This window comes from Symsagittifera roscoffensis, chromosome 4, assembly GCF_963678635.1.
Source record: "Symsagittifera roscoffensis chromosome 4, txSymRosc1.1, whole genome shotgun sequence".
Lineage (NCBI taxonomy): Eukaryota > Metazoa > Xenacoelomorpha > Acoela > Convolutidae > Symsagittifera > Symsagittifera roscoffensis.
Genome location: NC_087065.1, coordinates 56,818,754 through 56,842,363, shown reverse-complemented (window position 1 = coordinate 56,842,363; position 23,610 = coordinate 56,818,754). Strand labels below are relative to the sequence as shown.

Sequence of the window (23,610 nt, the reverse complement as noted above, 5' to 3'; positions counted from 1 at the left end):
TTACCAGTATGGTTAAAATCTTATCATTTTCATTCCACTTAAAACAATTTAATTGGAATTTCTTTAAAGGCATGCAGATTCATTTTATGTTTTAGCGCCGTTAATCCTTCTAAAATTCAATTGTCATGCCAATCGCGTCTTAAGATCCCCTTACCTGTGCCGCACCCCAGTACCTAACTCGAGACTCCTCCCTCACGCCCAACTCGAGACCCCCGTGTGCCCAACTCAGGCGATGCTCAAGTAGTATTTCTTGTGAAGATACACTATCATCTCCGTTTCCGCGAAGACTACGTGTAGGATAGCGTACAATTCCCTTGAGCTCAATTTGCCCCTGTTTGGGTCATACGCCGGCATTGAGACCTCCGTTATTCCTCTTTCAATCATGAAGTCTCGTAGTCTTGTTAGTGCCAACATCACGTGTTCGGGATCAATTGTGTTCCTGTCATTGACCCTCGTCACTAGGAAGCACAAATATTTGCCCGGGACTTATGCTACTGATGGTGGAAGCGCTGCCATCCCTCCCAGTCCTGGTCTCTGTCTGAACAGAAACTCCACGTTCTGGTACTCTCTTTTGAATTCAGCTTCCAATCTTGATTTGAAACTCATGTCCGCCGTGATGCAGATCGCGCTAGTCCTGTTTGACAGGATGAAGTCGCTATCCGTTATCATGATGTTTTCCGAGTACTCATTGGGTATTTCAAATTTCGTTTTGAAATTCCGACCTATGGTAGGCTCTGGCTCTTCTTCTTCCAGTTCCAATTCGCTTGTTTCTCTCACTTCCTTGAGCTTCTTTATCATCAAATTTTCGGTGTGGGTAAGTCCTACTCCCACTCCCCGGACAAAAATATTTATCGACATCCCCGTCGATGTTGTCGGGTCTTAATTGTCCGGAGGAATGTCCAGCGGCCTGTCTGTTGCCGTCCATCCGAAAAGAGGGTCCTCTGTCTTCATATAATTTGCCGATGACACGTCGACTTGTTGAATGCTTTGTCCTTCGTGGCTCTCGTCTTTGACATCGCGCATCCACTCTAGTATCCTCAAGTTCGTGTTCTCCCTCCTCTCTATCTCACTCTGTTCGAGATCCGTCTCCAATTCTGGTGTCGAGTAGTCTTCCTGCGGATAGTGTCCACCATCGTCAATGACCTGCCATTCCTCTTCGGCTTCCAGTTCGCCTGTACTCAGTAGTTCCTCGCCCAATTTGTCTGGCTGTATCTTATCGATCAAGAAGTCATCCCCGTATCTGTTGTACCTCATGCCGGTCCGTTTACGATTGCCAGTCCTGGTTCCCAGTGGTATTGGTCGATCTGGCTCCATCCACTTCGGCACCTCATCTTGCTCCGGGTCGTTCCAGTCTTCTTCTACAAACGATCCTGCTTCAGACTCCACCTCTATCTTTTCATTGTCGTCCAAACTCAAGTTCTCATTACCATCATTTTTCTCTCTGGTGCCTTTTTCATTCACTTCACACGCTGGCTCTACCACCAGGTACTCGAGACCCTCCATGTCCTTAGGTATGCACCAGTCCTCCGGGGACGGGACGTGAGGCTTCAGATTTTCATAATGTGCTGCTCGCCCAGTACTCAAGCGGTAGAACCGTCCTTTTTGATGCACTTCCGTTATCATGAATGGTCCCCTCCACTTCTTGAGTAGTTTTTTTGTTCCTTTGGGCGGTATGACATTTTGGAAGACCCACACGTATTGGCCCACTTCATATGGCTTTGCTTGTAATATTTTTTCGTCATATTTTCTGCGTTGTCTCATTTGCGCTTGCGCCGTGTTCCTCCCGCATAGCTCGTTTAGCTCCTGTTGTCTTTTGATCGCTTCTTTCACGTATGCCTGAGGCGACGTCCTTTTCTCCTCGTAATCCGGGTAAAAAGATGTCAGAGGCATTGCTCTCTCCCTGCCCGTCAACATCATGAAAGGACTGATTCCCGTCGTTGAGTGCTGTGTACTGTTGTAGGCCCCTACTACCTGTGGCAGGTATTTATCCCAGTCCGTCATGTATCTTGAGCAGGACACCCTTAACATGTTGACCAGTGTCCTGTTCTGTCTCTCTACCAACCCATTGGTCTGTGGATGGTAGGTCGTCGAGTGTGCTTGAGCAATGTGCGATCTCCTCATCAATTCTTTTGTCAAGTCCCCCACAAAAGCTTTGCCGTTGTCCGACTGGAAAGTCATTGGACAACCATACCGCGATATCCAACGCGTTATCAGATGATCACATGTCTCCTCGGCCGAGGCTGTCTGGCACGGAACCGCTTCCGCCAACTTTGTGAAGTGATCTATTATAACCAGTATCTGGTTATATTCTGACTCCGTCATGCAGATTTTTTGATGGTCTATCTGCACCACTTCATTGAACTCTGAGCTCTCGACGGACTTGAGGGGGAACTTCATCTTCCTTGGGTCTTTTACCTGGAGGCATGCCAGGCAGGCATTCACCCATCTCTCGCAAGCTTTTCTCATTCCTGGCCAATCAAACCTGTGAAGTATCCTTTGTTGTACTTTATCTATCCCCTGGTGCCCCATCTGGTCGTGCGATCTGAAAAGCACCTCCGTTTGATACAATTGTGATAGTATGATGAGGTTGTGTTTGTGTAATATCTTCTCCTCATCTTTCCTCTTGCATGCTACCACCCCATCAGCTGTGTGGTAGAGTAAGTCTTTCTTTTCTTTGTAGAACTGGCTCAAGATCTTGTAGCTGTCTTCCTCGAGTTCCCCCTTCTCCTTGACCCCCGACTGGATCCATTTGGAGAGGTTACTTGTCATTTTGTCATTCTTCTGGGCCCTTATTAGGTCTGACAGCCTATATCTCGCCTTGACATGCTCCTTTAGCGCCATGATCTGTCCATTCATCTCACCAGGGTTGTGGATGTCATCACTCAGCTTCACGCATATCATCCTTTTCACGATTTTCATATCATCTTCTGGCACCAGATTCGTTCTGACGTTTGAGTTGCATGATAGTTCCCTGAATGGCTTCCTTGAAACCGCAATTTTCTCAAATTCTTCACCACCTCGTATATCCTGTATGTCCAGATTGTACGTTCCTGAAGATGGATCCGTCTGTAACTCCCTGTCGTGGTGCCTTATCTTCTCTTCCGCCAATATCATGCACAGACTGTCTTGGTTTTCGCTGCTCTCATCCGAGTCTTCATCCCATTCTTCACCGGACAATTTTCCTTCTCCGGTTTCTTCTTCCGTGAACATGGACCACTCCCCGGACTCTTGACCTAGTCCCAGGTGTTCAGTATCTTCTTTGAACGCCACTTTCTTTTTCCTAACCTTGGTCTCCTCCAGAATGTTTTCGAGGATTTTGTCAACTAGTGACCGCACGACATCTTTGCTGTCAGTGACGCTTCCTCTTGAGGAGTCAGTATTGTTCACTGTTTCTTTTCTCCGAAGTATAGTGACTTCCGGTTCCTCTTGACCCTTCTCTTGGATCACGGGCTTATCATCTGATAGTTTCTCGAGCAACCTCATTAAGTCATTATCTATCTGTGCAGTTCCCGCTTCTACCTGGTTAAGATCATAGCCTTTTGCCTTGAGCGTCTCCCTCACGATCTTCGACTTGAGTATTATCTCTATCGGAATCCTTCTGCTCTTCTTCAAGATGGTCTTTCCTGGAGGTTCTTTAGGTAATTCAGGATGATCTTCAATCGGTTTGCCTGATTTGTCCAGCCATCTCGTGAGTGGAAGACTGTTGTACGTTTCCTTGTCCATGAAGGAGAAGCCATCTTTGATTTCAGGTCTGTCTGACTCTCTTTGCTCTTGTCTCTCATAGAACTCCGTCTTCTTACTCAAGCTGTCGGCATTCTGATGTTTATCTCGTGTTCTATGCTCAATTATCATGTTGTATCCGTCCAGGCGAACTATCCACCTCCCAATGTAACTTTGGTCCATTGAGTACGTTTTCAGCCAGCTCAGTGCTCTGTTGTCGACTCGCAACTTGAATGGCTCACTGCCCAGGTATGCCCTGTATTTCTCGACAAAAGTAACCACCGCGAACATCTCTGCTTTCGGTGCTCCGTACTTCATTTCCGTGTCACTTAGGACTTTGCTCCCGTACGCTATTGGTCTCAAGACTGTCTTCCCATTCCATTCTTGTTCTTGATGGAGAATTCCAGAAATCGCAACTACCGACGCATCCGTGTCCAGCACGTACATCCCTTTCTCAGTCGGCATACCCAGTACTGGTGCCTCACATAGTTCTTTCTTTAATCTCTGGAATGACTCTTCTGCTGCGTTGTTCCACGTGAACTTCTTGCCCTTGTGTCTCATTAATTGTTGCATCGGGTATACCTTGTCCGCATAGCCTTTGATGAACTCTCTATAGTAGTTAGCGAAACCCAGGAAGCTCATCAACTGGTGTTCTGTCTTCGGTGATTTCCAGGTTAGGACTGCTTCCACGGCGTCCGGATCAGGTCTGATGCCGTGCTTGTCTACCATCCTGTCCAAGTATTTTATTGAGTCCTTGAGTATCTCGCACTTTGATGGTTTACACTTTAGCCGCGACCTTTTCATGCATGCAAACACTTCGTCAAGTCTCTCAATGTGGTCTTCTAGTGTGGGCGTCGCTATTACTACGTCATCCACGTAGCACATTACCAGATTGCCATACTTCATCGTCACGCCTATAAGCGCGTGTGCCATCAACCGCTGAAATGTGGCTGTGGCATTGCAAAGTCCAAACGGCATCCGTTTCCTTTGAAACAGACCCAACTCGCAGGCAAACCCTGTCTTGTCCCTGTCCTGCTTCCTTAGTGGTACCTGCCAAAAGGCCGAGCCTAAATCAAGAGTCGTAAAAAATTTTGCATCACCTAACTTCGAGAGGCTCTCATCAATCCTAGGTATGGGATAGGCATCCTTCACCGTGACGGAGTTCAGGTATCGAAAGTCATAACAAAACCTCAACTGGTCGCCTTTCTTTTTGGCCATCACTACTCCACACGCCCACGGTGGCTTGGATGGTTCTATCATGTCATACTCTAGTAACGTCTCGATTTCTTTTCTACACGCCTCCGATTTGTGCGCCTTGCCCCCTCCCTGTGCGATACCGCGTTCTCCTCAAGTTCTATTTCATGCTCAACGAAATTACAACACCCGATATCCGCTTTATGCCTCGAAAAAACTTCTTCGTTCCGCTCTAGTACGTCCTTGATGGCTTCGAGCTGTTCATCTGTCAGTTTGCCTCTCAAATGTTCAATCTCCGGCAGAACCGGTTTATCATTTGCATTTCATCTAGTGTGGGCCGCTCTGGAAAGTTCGAACAGCTCGACAGCCCATCGTCCGTCTCTGACTTAAGTGATTTGACAAGACCTGAAGAATCTTTTATTTTCTGCAATCGTCTCAAGATACAAATTTTGTCCCTATGATTGGGACAATCAACAACTTCATTTTGTTTTGATTTCTCAGTTGTTTCATATCGGGTTTTAACCGGTAAAGCATATCCCAGTTTCTTCCCTCTCTGTATCGTGATCGGTATATCAAGAGTATTCAACAAGACACTGACGCAGAGGCCGCTCTTCGTTATCGAGAAGGATCTTCCTAAAACAGCAGCTTTTTGACTATTAGGATTCGGAACTATACACACTTGCTTGTTGTCACTTAGTTCATTGTAATTTTTCATCCTCAAGCCTACGATTGCCGCTTCATTCGCCTTTAACCTCACCCTCCTACTCAAGAATACCGGTGCTTTGGTTTCATTTGCCATTATTAAATTTACCGGTTTGATTGCGTACCTCCTATCCGGGTTCCGTATCTTGAACATTGCGTTATTTAGATCAATCGCTACATCGAAATTCCTGATGAAGTATCTGCCCAAAATGAATTGGTCAGATTCATCTAGGTTTTCTACCACGAGAAAGCTCATCCACAGGTTACGTTCCCCCAAATTGAGGGCTATTATCGGCGTCTTGCCCAGCACCCGAAGGGCCCCTTTGTTTGCAGCTGACAGCCGTATTCTCGAGTCTATCAAATCACTTTTGTTAAAGCCCATTCGTTCCCAAGTTTCGATTGGTATGACGCTCAAGACTGCTCCCGTATCAAGTAACCCACGTAACTGAGTCTTTTTGCCACTTATGTCTAGCACGTGCCCTGTCACATCTGCCTCCGTCCCGATGTGCATCGCATCTTCTTCAAGCATGGCGCAGTGTCCAATCTATCTCACTTTCAACTCTTCTTTCCCTACGTAGATTTGCCCAATTAGGTCTTCGTCACATGTTATCATTGTCTTGGTATAGATGTTGATTCCATCTATATTTAGCATCACCTCGTGTGGACCATAAGCTTCAGTATGCCTGTTATCAACACGTACCGACTTGCTGCCCCCTCTCGTGAGTAGTGCTCTCAACGCTCTAGAAGTCGTTTGTGGGCTTATACAACTCAAGTAATCTGCGTACACGTCAATGTGCATTATTGTCTGGTCGCTCGGTTCGCTCAAGTTTCTGGTTACCTCGTGGCCGCCCACTGTGATTATCGACATTATTCTAGCCCCAATTTTCGATATGACGAATGGCTTTCCCGTCACCATTTTTACAGTGTTACAATTCCCGGTCTTTGTCGAGCCCGGTACAGCCTCTGGTGTTGGCTTTGATCCAGTTAATGCTTCGTTGAAATTCTGTCTTTCGATCTCCTGCTTTAGTCGTTGCTCTATTTCTTTCGCAGCCAGATCCTGTTTCACTTTGGTAATTGCTTCGTCGCCGCTTTCTCATAATTTATCTCTAGAGAGTTCCCGGCTGCGGATTCTATCGCACCATTAACATGTGTTACAGCTTTCACTGTTTTCGTCGGCAATTCCGTGCTTGGTGCTCCTAATTTCCTAGATTCAAACTCGTTTTGTCTATTCCGCTGATTCTGCACCGCCGCTAATGCCAACTTATGTTTGGGGTGACTCTGGTCCTTGACCGCTTCCCAGAACAAGGGACAATCCATTCTGAAGTGCCCTTCTTGGTTACAGAAGAAGCATCTCGCGCCTATCTTGATGATTAAGCCACTATAGTACTCGTGTTCCTCCATCTGGCTCATGTCCTCCTCATCCGGTGCGTATCCTAGACTCTTCATGCATTGTTTGTATGTTGTGCAGTCAGCCACGTGGTGATCCGCCGACCCGCAGTTCGCGCATGATCTGCGCTTGTCCATGTCATCTCTAGGCTTGTACCATGACGACCTCTAGTTGGCTTCCCCCTTGCGTGTTCCTGTTTTCTGAATATGAGTATTTCTTGGGCTTCATCAGCATGTATTCCCTTGATTTCTGTCTCATTTCTTCTGGGGTCGGTGCGCTGTCTTTCGACAAAGTGTAGTATGTTGCTAACATTGTTCTTAAGTCATCACTTTTTACCCCATCAATGAACTTCGAGGCAATGCTAAAGTTTCTTCTGTTTGTCGACTCCTCTGGGTCACTCCTTCTTCTCAAGCTCTCAAGGTCATCTAGGAACCGATCAATTGACTCATCGTTCCTCTGCCTTCTCTTTTCAAATCGCATCATCGCTTGGTGACCCTTCATGCCTGACCCGAATCGATTCAGCAATATTTCGAAGATTTTGTCCGCGGTATCGCGTTCTTCTTCTTTCTTTGCAACCACGCATTTTAATGCCGTGCCTTCCAAATTGCTGAGTATGACTGTGCATGCTTGTCTTTCATCATTTAAATTATCTTGCTCTAGGTGTAATCTCATCACTTCCACCCAAGTGTCAATGCATCCATCGGAGTCGTCTTTGAATTCTTTTGGCTTCTTGAAAGTTTTTCTTGATTTTCCGTCTCTCCTATCGCTCGAGTCAGTGTTCCTCGTGGCGAAGGCCTCTAGAGTCCTGTTCATCATCTCCCAAGTGCTTGCCCACGTCATCGCATCCGGACCTGCGTTGCTGTTAGCTGTTGAGTCCCCCGGACCACTCATTGTGTTTGATGTTCCATTTTTCATGATTGTTTTAGCAGCCGTTGGTGCTATGCTTACCGCATCCCGGTTTAAAGGCAACGGTGTCGATTGCCGTTTGTTCCTTTGTGGTTCCACAAAGTCAACTCTGGTACCTTGCGTGCGATCCGCTGCCGGTCTTTCTTGTGAGGTAGAATTTCTCAAGATTGAATCCAATTTCGCCTGTATTGCACATGAACTTTTGGCCTGATTCCTGTTCATTGTGTCCATTCTCTTTTCCAGGCTACCTAATTGGCTGTTGACATCATAATATCGGTTTTTCAACTGTTGCATATCTTTTTTGATGTTCTTATCTCGTTCTTCATTGGTGGCATCTACCTTGTCCGACATCTGCTGGAGTCTCTCGTCTGTCGCCTTAGCCAGGTTAAAATAACTATCCAGATACTCGTGTTTGTTGTATTTCAACTCTTTCCTTATTAAGTCTCTATCTTCCTCACTGTACTTTAGTTTTTTGTCGATCTGATTTAGTTTTGTCATCAGGTCGCCAAGCTCAAGAGTAGCTGTTTCATGATCAGCCGTTGTCTTGTTTTCGGCTGTCGCTTCCGTTCTGGCTTGTTCTTCCTTTAGGTTGGCTTCTGTCGCCTTTGTGCTCACTGTCCCAAATGTTCGTGCTCTTTCAGTTTTTGATTCTTCGGCCGTGTTGTCCCTCAATTTCATTCCGACCATCATCGCCAACTTTTCTGTAAAAGATGTCTTCTTTACTTGGGAGTCGTCTTTCACCGTTTCTCGGGTATTGCCTGTTGTGTCTTCCAACGCGTCTATCGGCGAAAACTCCACGGTTTTTGGATTTTGATCTTCCATATGGGGCATCGGTGTGGATTCCGTTGTCTTCTTCTCCACTTCATCTACGCTCTGGTCTGGTGTCTCTAGATCGATTTCAATTGTGGGCTCCGCCTGTTTGTCTTAAGCATTTTCTCTCGTCTTGTTCTCAGTACTACTCCTCGTGCTGACCATACTAACTGAAAAGTTATCTTTTGTCTTCTTTTGGCCCATTGATGTCGTTCCGCGCAGCGACGGGTTATATTTCGTGTTTGATCCAGTTGACCTTTTTTTGAGCACCGGTACCCTACTCCGTCTCATTATTTCTATTTGCAATTGCTCCTATTTACAATATTACTATATACACAATTCTATTCTAAGGATAATATCTTTTGTGGAAAAATTATTAAAAGGAAATATACAACGTGATAAAAACGATGTTCCCAGTTCTCTTTCAAAACCTTTCGAGAAACTTTCTTCATTTGTGGTCACAACCGTACTGGGTTCCGACTAGTCTTGTTCTGTTTTAATTCTGACTTAAAATACTTATTGTAATTTTACTCCAATTTTTATACCGTCCCAAGACTTCCAGTTACCGTCCCTACTCTTCTTTGTACCGTCCCAGGCTTCTTTCTACTGTCCCAAGAATGTTCGGTACTGTCCCAGTACTTTTTGTCAGTGTCCCAAGACCCCTGTCCCGAGAGTACTATCCCAGGACCACTGTCCCAAGACTGTCCCAAGACTACTGTCCCAAGACTAGTGTCCCAAGACTACTGTCCCAAGACTAGTGTCCCCAGGCTAGTGTCCCAAGACTACTGTCCCAAGACTACTGTCCTAAGGCTACTGTCCCAAGACTACTGTCCCAAGACTACTGTCCCAAGACTACTGTCCCAATGCTACTGTCCCAAGGCTAGTGTCCCAAGACTACTGTCCCAAGACTAGTGTCCCAAGGCTACTATCCCAAGACCAGTGTCCCAAGGCTACTGTCCCAAGACTACTGTCCCAAGGCTACTGTCCCAAGACCACTGTCCCAAGACCACTGTCCCAGGACCACTGTCCCAAGACCACTGTCCCAAGACCACTGTTCCAAGACCACTGTCCCAGGACCACTGTCCCAAGACCACTGTCCCAAGACCACTGTCCCAAGACTGTGCCGTCCCAAGACTGTACTGTCTCAAGGCTGTACTGTCCCAAGACTGTACCAAGACTGCTCTGGTCCAAGACTATCCCAGGACTGCACTGTCCCAAGACTGTCCCCAGACTGCACTGTCCCAAGACTTCTTTGGCACTGTCCCAAGACCTCTCTGGTACTGTCCCAAGACTTCTTTGGCACTGTCCCAAGACAGTTAACAAGTGTTTGAGCGGTGGGACCTCCTTCTTCTTCGTTGTAGGGACTTCTTGATTCACTGTACCTTAAACCACCACTCAAGCTCTAGTAAAAATTTCCCCAAAAACCCTCTCTTAGTGGCCAATTGCTGACCCCCCTTTTTTAGTTACCTCTTTTTCAATGTTCCAAGCAACTTGAAACCAAAACCTGTGCGCAGGTATCTTGTGATCACCTGTTCGTATAAAAACCAAACACAAATCCTTACCAAAATGCAACAAAAATCTAAGCAAGAAAAATAATAAAAACAAAGAGATGAACGTAAAAAATTCAAAGGTAACAAATGTCTACCTTCTATCGAAAAAATGTCTGGTACTTAATTGCCACGCGTTTTCCTCCCCCCTGCTAGCAATCTTATGGGGTATCACAAAAACTGTCTATGTCCGTTCCCCCCTACCGATCCGACCAGGGTACCTACCTTAACCTGATTTTAATTTTGGATATCCGCTTCCTATGACCAACGCGTGTAAATATCTAATGTAACTAAGTCGACGATGCCGAGCCATTAGTTACCCTAATGTGTCCCCCCTTTTTACAAATTATAACCACCAACCTCTAAATTAACCAGCCCCCCTTCTAACCTCCCCCCTTTTTAGCCCCCCTTCTTAAGCCTAAAATTACCTTAAGCGCCGGGTGCTAAACCTCTCAAGAGAAAACCGTAGAACTGTCTCCAGGCCTGCTCAAGTAAAAACGTTCCTCAAAACCGGGGGTTTTCGCTTATCCAATTTTACACTTATCTCCTATAATGTAATGTGGATTTTAACGATACCCGTTCTGCCCAACTTGAGAACTCGAGAACTGCCAAATCCTTCTTGGCTAATTTCCCACTCGACTGGTCACCTCTTCCAGTCCAGTCTCCTATTGGTTCAGCTCAAGTTCTCCTGAACCACTTTCCCACTCGGCTGGTCACCTCTTCCAGTCAAGTCTCCTATTGGTTCAGCTCAAGTGTTCCCGAACCACTTTCCCACTCGGCTGGTCACCTCTTCCAGTCAAGTCTCCTATTGGTTCAGCTCAAGTGCTCCTGAACCACTTTCCCACTCGGCTGGTCACCTCTTCCAGTCAAGTCTCCTTGTTGTCCAGCTAAGTTCCAAGCTATCTGAAAACCCTTGACAACGCCCCACACTCGGGCACTTTATTGAGGTTACTGGGTTAAATTGCTAGGTTGATCGAAACGATCGAACTTGTAAAACAGTATGGGTATACTATTTAATTAATATAAAGGTTTGATCCAACTAATCTGGTGTCAAAGTCACTGTCTTTTTTTAATTTATGGTTTTTGTTCCTTTTTCTATTCTTTTCTGGTTTTTGTTTTGCTTTTTGTCTTTTTGCTCGTGTTTTTGTCCCCCTAGTTGCCCCCTTTTACTCGGTTAGCTAAGCCTCGTTCGGAGAGCGTACCAGGAAGTTTTCTCGAGTTTTCTTAAAAAGCTATCACGGTACAACCGGAAGGTTTGCACGTTCGTGCCGAACCGTACCACCGGTACTCTAGAATGGGCATGCAGCCCGAAGCTGTCTCAAGTGGGTTCGACTCCGTAGTCTTGATGTCGTAAACACCCAGGAGCGCCATAAAAACACTATGTAACATTCGTCTACTGTAGTCACACATGAGACTCAAGAAAAATAGGCCCTATAACCATTGGCTCAAGAGTCAGGGACACTATCTCTTGTGTTTTTCTACCTCAAATCAGTCGGAGTCAATTCGGTTCGCTTGTGACATGAGACTACGACCCGTTACAGCTTAAAGGCTACTACCAAAATATCCCCCCACTCTAGAAATAAGAACGTCCCCATACTTAGGTCTCTAGATACCCAAAATACATTAACGCCGTTAAAAACCGGGTCGGAACAATCCGTTAAGTTACTTTTTATTAGACAGTGGAACTTTGTTCCATTTCAGATGGATCAACCTAAAACACGCCTTACCTCAACATAACAATCATAAAACACACTCTAGAAATTTAAATTGGGTACTCACATCGTAGCACGCTCAAGAACTGGGAGTAATTAAGTTAGTAAACAACTCGAGAATTAAATAATGTAACTAAATGAGTTTAATGTTTGTTAGTTTCAATAACAGGAACAAGTTTGAACTCTAGAGTATAGTTTCTCGTGAACCATTGGGACACTCAAGCTGTCCACCTTTCCATCGAAGGTTCACTCTAGTCCAGTTTGAATGATAATCCAGTCGAGCAACAATAGTCCAATTCTCGGGAATACGCTTCCTTCTGTTTCAGATAGGACAGCTCTACTCTAGTTTTATTGTGACGGAAATTGCGAATGGCAATTTCCTACTGCTTTATCTGGCAACTTTCCCGCGGTTGTTACTCGATCGTTCTGATTTCTCTTTTTCGGTTTTCAGTTATCGCGAGAGAATCGTGCATGACAGGCTCCATTCGAATTTTTGAAAAATCAAATTTCACTCCAAAATTAAGCGTTCTTGTTTTTCTCAAGGTCAAACTTCCAAATATGATCGACTGGCACAATTTGTTCGCAATTATTGCGGCTACTGGTTCGCGAAAATTGAAGGATTATTGGCCAAAAAATTTTGTGACGAATTGCTTCAATTCAATGCTTTATAGTTCAAACTGGGGATTCTTAGTTTTTTGACTATCCCTCCCGTTGACCCCCTGAAACTAACCTGACGTCCTCCTTTTTGGAATGTAGATGCGACATAATTTTCTTCATTTGAAGATATTTGACTCGAGGAGGTAAATTTGGATAAGCTCATTTCAAACAAAATCTGATAAAGTGAATTTTTAACAACAAAGACCAATTAGTCAAGATACGAAGTAATGTATAAAAAAATATGAATTTGTCAAGTTTTCAGTCAGTCGTTATCATGTCTGCGACAGGCATGAACATGTTTCACTCAGGTCTGATCATGTAAGATCCAGGTACGACCACGTCTGTAGAAAAATACGCATGCTCACTTGTGAACAGCCCTGCATAATGGGGGAACAGTCCTGAGAATATTCTCTCCCCTGCTAAATGGATGATCAGCCGTGAAACACAACAAAAATTTCAGTACGGGTGTGGACTAGATTATGCTCGGATTCGCTCTTCTAGTTTCTGATATGAGAGGTGGTGGCACTTGTTATTTATTACCACCCACTCCAAATCAATAACTGAAAACCAAATATAAGAACCAAGTTTTTTGTCCTAATTGTTCCGACCATTGAAAGTGGGAAGGAATTTTATATTCGGGTGTGTTTTAGTTTTTTCTTTTTATTTTCCACGCAAAATCCGCTATCACAAATAATTATTGGACTGGATTAAGTCAGATATCATATTAAAGCCTTTTTAATCGTGATTCAAACCACATAAAAAAATCCCAAAATTTTTTTCAAGTCGAAAAAAAACCTGTTTAAAATTCTTGATTTTTCCTCTTGCTTCGATTGGCGAAAGTCAGCGAACAGGCTTATTTATGCTTAATTTAGGTCGTTTACAATAGCTTAATTTTGCTCAATTTTAATTTTACTCGAGTAAATTTAGTTTTTGGAGATTTGTCATGCCATTTTGGTAATAAAAAATTCAAAAAGGCTAGTCAAAAATTTCTGCAAAAAAATGAAAAAAAAAATCGATTTTTTTTGTTTTTTTTTAGTTACGCTTCGTCGAAAACTGTTGTCCGGTTTGCCTATATTACTATGACTGTCGATTATGTCTAAAAATTAGTTTGATGTCAGATTCTTTTATCACACCACGCAGAAAAGCTACACTAATTTGAAAAAATAATATCCTAGATTTTTAAAGACTATGGTCTGAACATTCTGTTGTACTTGCACAGTAACCGGCTATCCTTATTATTATTTAGCATTGTTTCATACCACCATAAAATTAGCATTGCCTATACCTATAAAATAAGCACTGTTTCAGGCTGATGTTGGCAGACCAAGGTCTACCAGTAAAGAACTCAGCCAAGTTCGCCTGGAAGTGTCGCGACATTGAGGACCAGACGCTGGGCACTGAGCCGTCTATTCCAGATTTCATCGTCGCACAGGTGCAGTTAGAAATTGATCGAACTCTCAACGAAAATTAATCAATTTTGCCATGCAATCTGGTTGTTTTTTGCCTATTGTGATTAATTTTGTCCTAAAATCCTACATCTGTCTGTTAATTTTTTTGGATCACCCTAAATTGTTCTTAAAGCGCATGAGCTATGTTCATACAAGTTTTAATGCAATTTATTGGTTGTAGTTTTTCAAAAAGTGCTCAAAACTGTACTTTTTCCAAAGTTTTCGAAAGAAAGGGGTCGTTGCTGGGTTTTGGAGAGCTAGAAATCCTGCGCTTGCCAACTTCTGAACCATCCAACCTTCTCACCACTTGTATAGCCCTTTTGGTACTTTTTAATCACACTCATGTAGCCAACCATCCCTTAAACCATTTTAAAGGCGCTTTTGGCGACAATTTATACGAATTTAAAAACCAAAAAGTGCACTTAAACTTCGTTTTGGCCTGATTTTTTTTCAAGCTTAACTGCAGCGAAATTGATTCTTTCTTGTGTTTTTTGGACCCACTATGCGAGCCTCTTTTGAAGATTTTCTCAACTTGGGCGAGGCAAACAGTTAAAATTATCCTTCTCTTTTAATATAGGTGAACCAAGAAGCTCTCCAGGAACAAAAAAGACTGATTCAGACTGTGCAGAAGGCCGAAAAGAATATGAGCCACGCTTGAGAAATAGATTTATTGTCAATCTACTAGGGATCAATTGAACCAACAGCAAAAAGGGAGCGATCTAAAAAAACTACGATAGTTCAGACTATCAAGCTTAATCAAAAACAACTGAATTTATAGAGAACTATTTAAAATAATGAAGTTGAACCTGTAAACGGGCCTTGTAAAGATGTTTTTCGATTCGAAGTTATAATTTTTTATCTCTAACGAATCTGGTTTAAAATTTTTCAGAATGTTTTTTGCAGCTTTTATGTACACAAAAAGTGAAAACTACAATGACCGTGTTGTATTTTTTATTTTCTTTTCATTCGAATTAACCAACTTTTACTTTTCAATAAACTGAACAAGGATGAAGGCAAGGCCTTTATTTGTCCAGACCAAGATCAATGTTGTGCTGTGTTAAAACGATTTAATGGTTTCCATAAAAATCTGAGACCCAAAGCGGATACAGGGAGAAGTCTCACATCATTAAATGCTGCATCTTGTATAATTGCAATCATATTCCAAGGGGTAACACGACAATTACTAAAAAAAAGGATAATTAGACTTTAAACTAGAAGCTCGTGACCACGTTTTGCGAAACTCAAAATGCTTCAAGACTGCTCATATTTAGGTGAATGAATGTTCCGATTACCGCTCAAAAAATTATGTTTGTTTTTAGAAACTAATTTTTCTTCAATTTTTGTCTTGAGAATTTTCCAGCCCGCAATGTCAAATAATGAAGATCTGAATAAGTTTGTTTTCAAGATGAGAACAAATAATCACGTTGGAACAAAATTTATCCACAAAACAAAATCAATATGGAAGAACACCAAAAATATAACTTAGATGCTAGTGACTTCATGAGCAAACAATTTACACAACAATTTGTTTCCCTGCTACGGAAAATTTGAATCAAATATTTCTTGTCAGAAAGTGTCAAAAGTTTTTGTTGTTTTACAAAATTAACTAGTTCAATTCTGCAAGCAGCTCCATATAATAGTATATAATATTAAAATTTTGTTTTCTATTTCTTTTTGTAAATAATTTTCAATAGTTTTTGAGTAAAAGATTAAAACATTTGATACATGACAATCGCATTTCGAAAAGTTGGTTTAAAGGTTTTTTCTGAACGTGTGTTTTTATGAAACTAAGTTGTTCTCCTGAAAAAAAAGCCGAGGTAATCTGGTGATGTATTACTTTGCTGTTACTCAAGGCAAAAAGACCTTCGCCTTTTCGAAGATAAATTTTTTTGGAGCCAGCAACCAGAAAATTGAATGCTATTTTATCAATCTATTCCCATACCCAACGGACGCTGTGTTTCTAGATAGAAATTTTATGTAGATTATCTAGCCTAGTTTTTCGTATTTTCCGTGCAGAAGTGATATATTTCTTTTCTAGTTTAGAAATAAACAGTTTCTGGAATAACCAGAAATCAATTCACTGCTCAGCCGCAACGAGATAAACATGCTTCGAGTATACAAAATAACAGTAGCAATACAATGCAAACTTACACATGTCATAACAAATTTTATACTGATAAATGTAGTAATATGCATTAAGGCCTGTAGTATGGTGGATACAGCAAATGTCTAGAAATCAGAAGGGTTTCGAGCCCCACCAGAAGGTTTCTTTTTCTAGCTCGAAATAGCCTATATTTAGCTTATTTCTGATCAGAATTAATACGAGAAATAAAGAACTTAAAGAATATCCATGCTTTATTTAAACATTTCAGATAGAATTTCTGATCAGAATTTAGATTAGAAACAAAGTATTTCAGGTCAGAAATAAAGAATTTTCTCGGTACGGGTTAATCAAAGTTATTAATTTTCTAAACACATTTTTTTTTCTAGCAGTGAAGTGAAACAAGTAAATGTAAGATTTTTTCTGCATTCCTAGGAATAGAAAAATCAAAACAAATCGAAAAACTTAATTTTTTTTTCAAAAAAGTCAAATTATGACTCAAACCTCAATAAACTGGTTTCCTTTTTTTGTTTTATTATGAAACTTCTTTTGTGATTAATTTTTTAAATGTCAATTACACAGTCATTATTTTTTCCTCCAGATATTGATTTGAACCAATCGACTTGCTTGAATTTAATCCTCAGCTGCAATTATTTTCACTGTAGTGCAAAAAAGAATGAGGAACAAACAGAAGAGTTTTTAAATAGTTTAAAATTAACACAAATATGAAAGTTCTTTGTAATCTGCTGTTTTTATGGAAGCAAGAAAAGAACGCATGTGATTTTCGATAAATTAGTACATTAAACAAATTTTAAATATGTGATGCAAACAAAATTCACAAAGTAGGGTAAAGCAGTTAGAAGCAATTTGCACCGAAATAATTTTTATACACAGATCATCTAAAATCTATAATTTATGGACTAACCAAACATGAGCATGGATGATATAGATATGGGCAGTTCTGTGTAGTTTTTAAACTGGCAGTAGAAAAAAATTAGACATGCTAAGCCCTGGTGCACACGTGTTGATGCCTGGATCAGGTAAGTGCAGGTCATCTAGATAAAAGAGCAAATAGATTAAGCAAAATTCAGAGAATATTATACTGTGTATAAAGAGTAGTTCTTTTCTGTAAAAGTAGATTGTATGGCTACCAATTTTGGTCCACTCAGGAGGTCAGTGGTTGAACTCAGTAAGTTACGTTTTGGTTGAACTTCAGTAAGTTACCATAGCATCGATGCCCATAGGCAGTCAACTAAAATTGGTCTGAATTTAAAACCCCCCTGGCGTAAATATTCCTCTTTTTCTTTGAAAATCGGAACAATAAGATCGATCAATTTATATATTTTCTGAATCGGTTTAAATACATATTCTTCTTTTTAAACCTTTGTTTTAAGACATTTTTAAACGATATAATTCAAATTTCAAATGATTTAATTTCTTTTAAATTAAATTTTTGTCTCATATTCGTACTAATCACATTGTATTTATTATTATATAAAGATTTTTTAAAATCGTTTGACTCTCAAATAGAAAAAATAAATCCGAAATAAAATCAAGAAACAAGCTTTCCAGATGATTTTTTTTGTGATGGTGTTCAAACTGAGACAAGACTGCTCGTATCAGGGCGGAGCCCTGAATGTTCCGACTGCTTTTAAGTTTTATGGAGCAGTAATAACATAAAAAAATTAAATATAATAAAAAAAATGAATGTTTTTTTTCTAAAATTTGATTTTTTTAAAAGTACTAAGTGATAGATTTTGCTCCTATTAACATATCAATTATGACATATAAGCTTCCTTGAACCAATTTGGAACGATTTCTAAGACGGATTAAATCTCGCTTACGCGTTAATAATAGCGCGAAAAACATCGCGCGTTAATTGTCCCAAATTGGCCAAAATGGCAATCTTTAACCCCTTTAACTTTATGAAAAATGATCACAGCTGAAATAAATTTTCAAATTTAAGCTCAAGAGAACAATACCTTTCGAATGATATAAAAAAAGTTCCGTCAAAAATGGCCAGTTAAAAAGTCGAAATTTGTCTGAAGAAAAAAAACCCACCCCGAGCAAAAATATTCTGTTACTTTCGTATCGAAAGTCGGAACAATAAACGAACTATAACAAGACTGCTCGTATCAGGGCGAAGCCCTGACTGTTCCGACTGCATTTTAAGGTTTATGGAGCAGTTATAACATAAACAACATAAAAGAATTGAAAGAAAAAAATTTTCAAAATTTTTTTTTAAATGAAATCATCCCCCCACACTCACATTAAGTACAAAAGAATAGATTTTGCTCTTTGTAACAAATCAATTATGGCAAACAAGCTCCTTCAAACAATTTGGAACGATTTCCAAGACGGATTAAATCTCCGCTTACGCGTTAATAGCGCGAAATATATCGCACGTTAATTGTCCCAAATTGGCCAAAATGGCAATTTTTAAACCCCCATAACTTTACAAAAAATGATCACAGGTGAAATATCTTTTCAATTTTAAGCTCAAGACAACAATACCTTTTGAATGATATTTAAAAATTCCATCAAAAATGGCTAGTTAAAAAGTCGAAATTTGTCTGAAGAAAAAAAAAACCCACCTCGAGCACAAATATTCCATTACTTTCGTATCGAAAGTCGGAACAATAATTACAGAGCATTTCAAAAAATTTGATCTCATTGAGTTCTACAATTTTTTCGCTGATTTGCCTGCAGAATTTACGCTAATAAATACTGATTTTGACGACTGATTTACTTTTATTTTTCGGGAGTCTTTAGATCGCAAAATTATATTAAAAAATCCCCATAAAACTAATGGATTGTGGTAAGCAACTCTTCTCAATATACAGAACGTTGCTGTTATTCTTGAGTGCATATTTTTCTTGAGTACATTTTTGTGCTCAATTTTTGGCAGCGAAAAAGATTATAAAGTTAACATGAAATTGTTATGACTAACAAATTTTTCCTATTGTAACCCCAAAATTATAGCAACATGTGGACACTCGTAAAATTAATAAAGAACTGTATCCAACGAATTTGCATCCGATGACTTTATTTACAGATATTTGAGCTCACGGTTGTTCAGTTATGGAATTCGTAGAAAGAAGGAATAAGCCATAATCCCTCTATATTGAGTTCCAACGCCAAATGAGGCGCCTCAGTCATTAAATATTAAAAATAATTAGGACAAGCTCGTGAATGCAAGATTTTTTTAAGCCAGCCAAATTAAATAAATGTAGAATGATATTCATGAGTCACTCGTTTAAAAAACATTTTGTTGTACTGAAGGCTCGTTATTTGTTTGACTTTTAAATCGACACGCTTATCAAAAGATGATCGAATCGCGTGTTTCTCACTACTACTGAGCTGAACTTTTGGTCATTTCTGCTGTTTATAACTAGTTAATTCGACTTTAAACACATATCATCAATTTTTGATTTTTTTGTTCGAGCCATGTTAAACTAAATAACTTTTTAAGAACTGACTACTGACTTAAAACTGCATTTGATCGAAACACAGTTTATTTGAGTTGGTTTCTTTTTTTTTGGCCTGTAGCATTCACTCATCAATAAAATGGCAGGTTAATTTTGATGAAAAAATGTATACCTTTTTACAATATCTTTTTATGATGAACTGTAACAGAATTTTTTTTTTGAAAATTGTGAAATACAGTTATCCAGCAGTAATAAGATTTTTCTAACAATAGGGTAGGGCAAGGGCGGATTTAAAATTTTCTCTCGGGGGGAGACTAGGGTGGAATTTCAAAACAATTTCAAACATTTTGTCGACATTTTTAAAGTTGATTTTCCGAGGTCTCCCCAAGCACTACAAAGACCCTGTTTTGGCCAAATATTCTGTGTCAGAGTCAAAATTTTATCAAACGGGTCAAAAAAGCTGTTTTAAGCACTTTTCGGAGAGCCGCGTTTTTTTGGCGCGCATTTTACCCTCGAAATAAGTAAATATTGGCACCGAAGGCGCCTTTAGACAAATTGTAGGGTCGGTCAACCAAAGTTGGAGATCTCAAATTGGTACAAAAAGCAACCTCCCGCCCCTTTCTGATTCCGCTACTGGGTAAAATTTTGGGCGGATTTTATAAGACTTCTCAAAATTTTATAGGAAGATTAAATTGATTCCAAGATCTCTTTCCTTAATTAATAATTATAATATACTAACAATTGTGTTTTCTGCGATTCGCAGATGATCAATGAGAGGCCATTCAGCCTGTCTCAGCATAGTCCGTTTGTCTTATTTCCCCACACTCCAGACTGAGCTATTTTGTTGAGCCAAGCTCTTTTTCTTGCACTCTAGGCCGTTTTTTTTGCGTCTAGAACTTTCATGTGGTATCACTATTGCAGCCGTAATTGCTCAAACTGTGGTAGCCCTGAAGCTAGTTGTCAAGTGAAAACTCGTCCTCACACACTATCATTGCCATGTCAGGGGATCGATTACACGAACTGATGATATCAAAGTGAATGCCTTGCCACTATGCTAAGTGCCTGCTAAAGTTTCAAAAATGTATACTGTTATTTACTTCACTTTAGAATCAACTTCAAAAAGGTTAATGATATTTAGGAGAGCTCAAATAATCAATTTGGTTGATCTACAAACAAAAAGTCGTTAAAACTTTTAGTTTTTTTTAAATCCGCCCCCACCCCCCGACACTGGAGAAAAGAAAATATTAGATATTCCGCCATTACTTTAGGATTAATTAATAACAATTTTTCTTCAAAACCGCTTGAGTTGAATTAATTTGCCCCCTTCTCGAAGATTAGAGCTTTTGGCACTCTTTTTCTCTTTTTCTCTAATCTCGGGGGGCGGGTTTTCAAAAAAAAACTTTGAAAACTTTGTTGCCCTTTTGTTTGTAGATAGACAAAATGATTTTTTGAGCTCTCCCAAATATCACTTATCTAAAGTGAAGAAAATATCAGTATTCATTTTGAACCTTTTCAGGTTTTAAAGAACTTTTTTTGACCAAGATTTTGAGCAATTTATAGAAAGTTTTGTCAGAAAACTCGCGTTTTTAAGAATATTAGCCCGCTGAAACTGATTATCTCAAATTTGTGCAGAGGGCAATTTTAAGATAATCAGTTTCAGCGGGCTAATATTCATAAGAACGCGATTTTTCTGTCCAAACTTTCCATAAATTGCCAAAAATCTTGTTCATAAAAGATCTTGGTTTTTCCAGATTGGTTTTTCAGGACCAGTACTGGTTTTTCAGAAAACCTTTTTTGGTCAAACTTTTCCAAGACAGGCTGTATTACGGAGCTTCAAGCTTTTTTTCAAAAATTGTTTGTAGTGAGAAACGGTGGGTGTTTACGGAGTGCTCGGAAAGTTTTCAAATTGGCTTCAAAATGAAAGAAGTCAAAATTTTCCCCGCCTCTCTCCCTCATGAAACAAAACATCTAGATCCGCCTATGCATTTTAATTTGTGAGTTGAAATTAAATTTTGCCTAATTATGAAGCCGAAAGCCAGATTAAGAGCGTTATAGAAATCAATTTAGGATTTGGCATGCAAAAACTACCCGCATTGGAGTTCCATGAATAAAATAGATTATAATTGAGTTTCCTTTTCAGTGTCCACGAAAGTGAAAACAAATCGTTTATAATCAATTAAAAAGGGATTATGATATTACAATTTTTTCGAGGCAACAAAATCCTTTTTTCGTCCATAATAAACGAGTTTTTTTTTCACTTTTGTGGACACTGACAATGAAACTGAATTATAATCGTTTTTTTTCCATTCGGGCTCAACGGATTTTTCCATTCGGGCTCAACGGATTTTTCCATTCGGGCTCAACATACGAGCTCAACGGATTTTTTTTTGCAATTTGAGTTTAGGTTTTGAAATGGATTAGGCTAGGGTTTGCAAAGTTTCCGCATCACTCACTTGATAAATCCTGAAATTCTTGCAAAATTTTGCACGACTCGCGAAACAAAAATGAAGTGGAAAAAAATCCATTTTAATGTGATTTCCTACTTATTATAAAATCCATTATAATGGATTCAAAAGGAATTATAATGCATTTTGTTTTGGCGAAAAAAACGTGGACTTAAATCCTATTTTTAGTCCAATTTTGTTGTCTGAATGTAACATGGGAATTGATTATATTTCCAACATTATAGACCACAAAAATCCATTATAATCGATTTGTTTCCACTTTTCTCAATTGCAGGTACTACATTCAACAATAAATTCTTTGTATCTAAACTGTTTATTATTTTTCTTGCTGTTTTGATGTCGTAGATCCACTTCAGAAAGATGAAGTCTTTGATTTGCTGGTGAATTATCGCATCTCTGAAGCATGTTGCTGCAAACCAAAAGATCCACAACAACTTATAAAAGTGGGAGAAATATATCCTGTCTCCTACAAGAATCGCTACACACTCCGTAGCTATATTGAGAGTCGCAGAGAAAAGACAAGGAGAACCTCTGGTGACGCAACAACTTCCGGCAACTGGATTGGAAGGCGCGTAATGGGCTTCAATTTTATCATTAAAAAACTTAAATTACTTGCGCAAAAACATTCCTAATGTGGAAATATTGTCCGTTAAGTTCAATGGCTGAGAGGAAAATAATTGCAATTTAAAACTTTTTTGGCCTCAACGAGTAAAAGGCAGAAGTTTTTGAAATTCGTAAAAATTTTTCCGTGCTTTTTTTTGAAAAGACATAACTTTTTCCGAGCAATTTTTGCAAAAGATTATCTATTTTTTATTTGTGTATAATTATGTCTCTGAATAATTAGTTTTCTTTAAGTGGCCAGTAAAAGTTGAGCTAGAGAAACACATTTTGCTGTCGTTGAAAGTAGTTTTTTCAAAATCATTTGGTTTTTCCGTATAAAAATGACTGACTGGAAAACAGCATCATTAAAAGCACTTGGTAAGCGATATGTTTAGTATCTTTGATACCAAATTCTGATTTGAACAGTTTGTAATTTGCATAAATTCATCCTGTTGTCAGGCTTAAATCGGTGATTGGCAACTGGTATAGTTAATGGTGCAAAAGTATCAAAATAACTCAAGTTTGTGAGAAAAAAAACTGCGGCAGCTGTATTCTACATTTTCTTTAGTTCTCTGCTGCTTGTAACCAAATATAAAAAAAATTAAAAGCAGAGAAAACAAAAGTTTTGTTTTCCGATTTCTGATCTTTGAAAATCAAAAAACAGTAATGGCAGTCGGTAAACTTTTATGAAAAAATTATATAAGAATTACATTATTATATTATGTGAATGTTCAAATTTTAAGTGCTAGCTTTTCAGACAAGGTCTTTGGGACTACGATATACGCCCAGAATGTGATTATTGGAAGGGTGCGAAAGAATTGGAAACATACCGAGAAAAGAAACGCTGCAGTAATTGTGATGGCCGGGGGAGGTACGTGTGCCCGATGTGTCAAGGAGATGGAAGAGTGCATCACGGTGACAGCGACAGCGGCT

The 23,610-nt window shown here is 39.9% G+C and overlaps 1 protein-coding gene across 13 annotated transcripts in view; it reads left to right on the top strand.

The window, feature by feature from the left end:
- LOC134843942 (uncharacterized) overlaps nt 1-15,068 on the top strand; it is a 59,945-nt gene extending 44,877 nt beyond the window's left edge. For all 13 annotated transcript variants that reach the window (XM_063860303.1, XM_063860306.1, XM_063860308.1 and 10 more), the window contains exons 11-12: nt 13,944-14,067; nt 14,661-15,068. In XM_063860303.1, the coding sequence (XP_063716373.1) occupies nt 13,944-14,067; nt 14,661-14,741 (205 nt within the window). In that variant the 3' untranslated portion in view covers nt 14,742-15,068. The remainder of the gene's footprint in view (nt 1-13,943; nt 14,068-14,660) is intronic.
- The last annotated feature ends 8,542 nt before the right edge of the window (nt 15,069-23,610 follow it).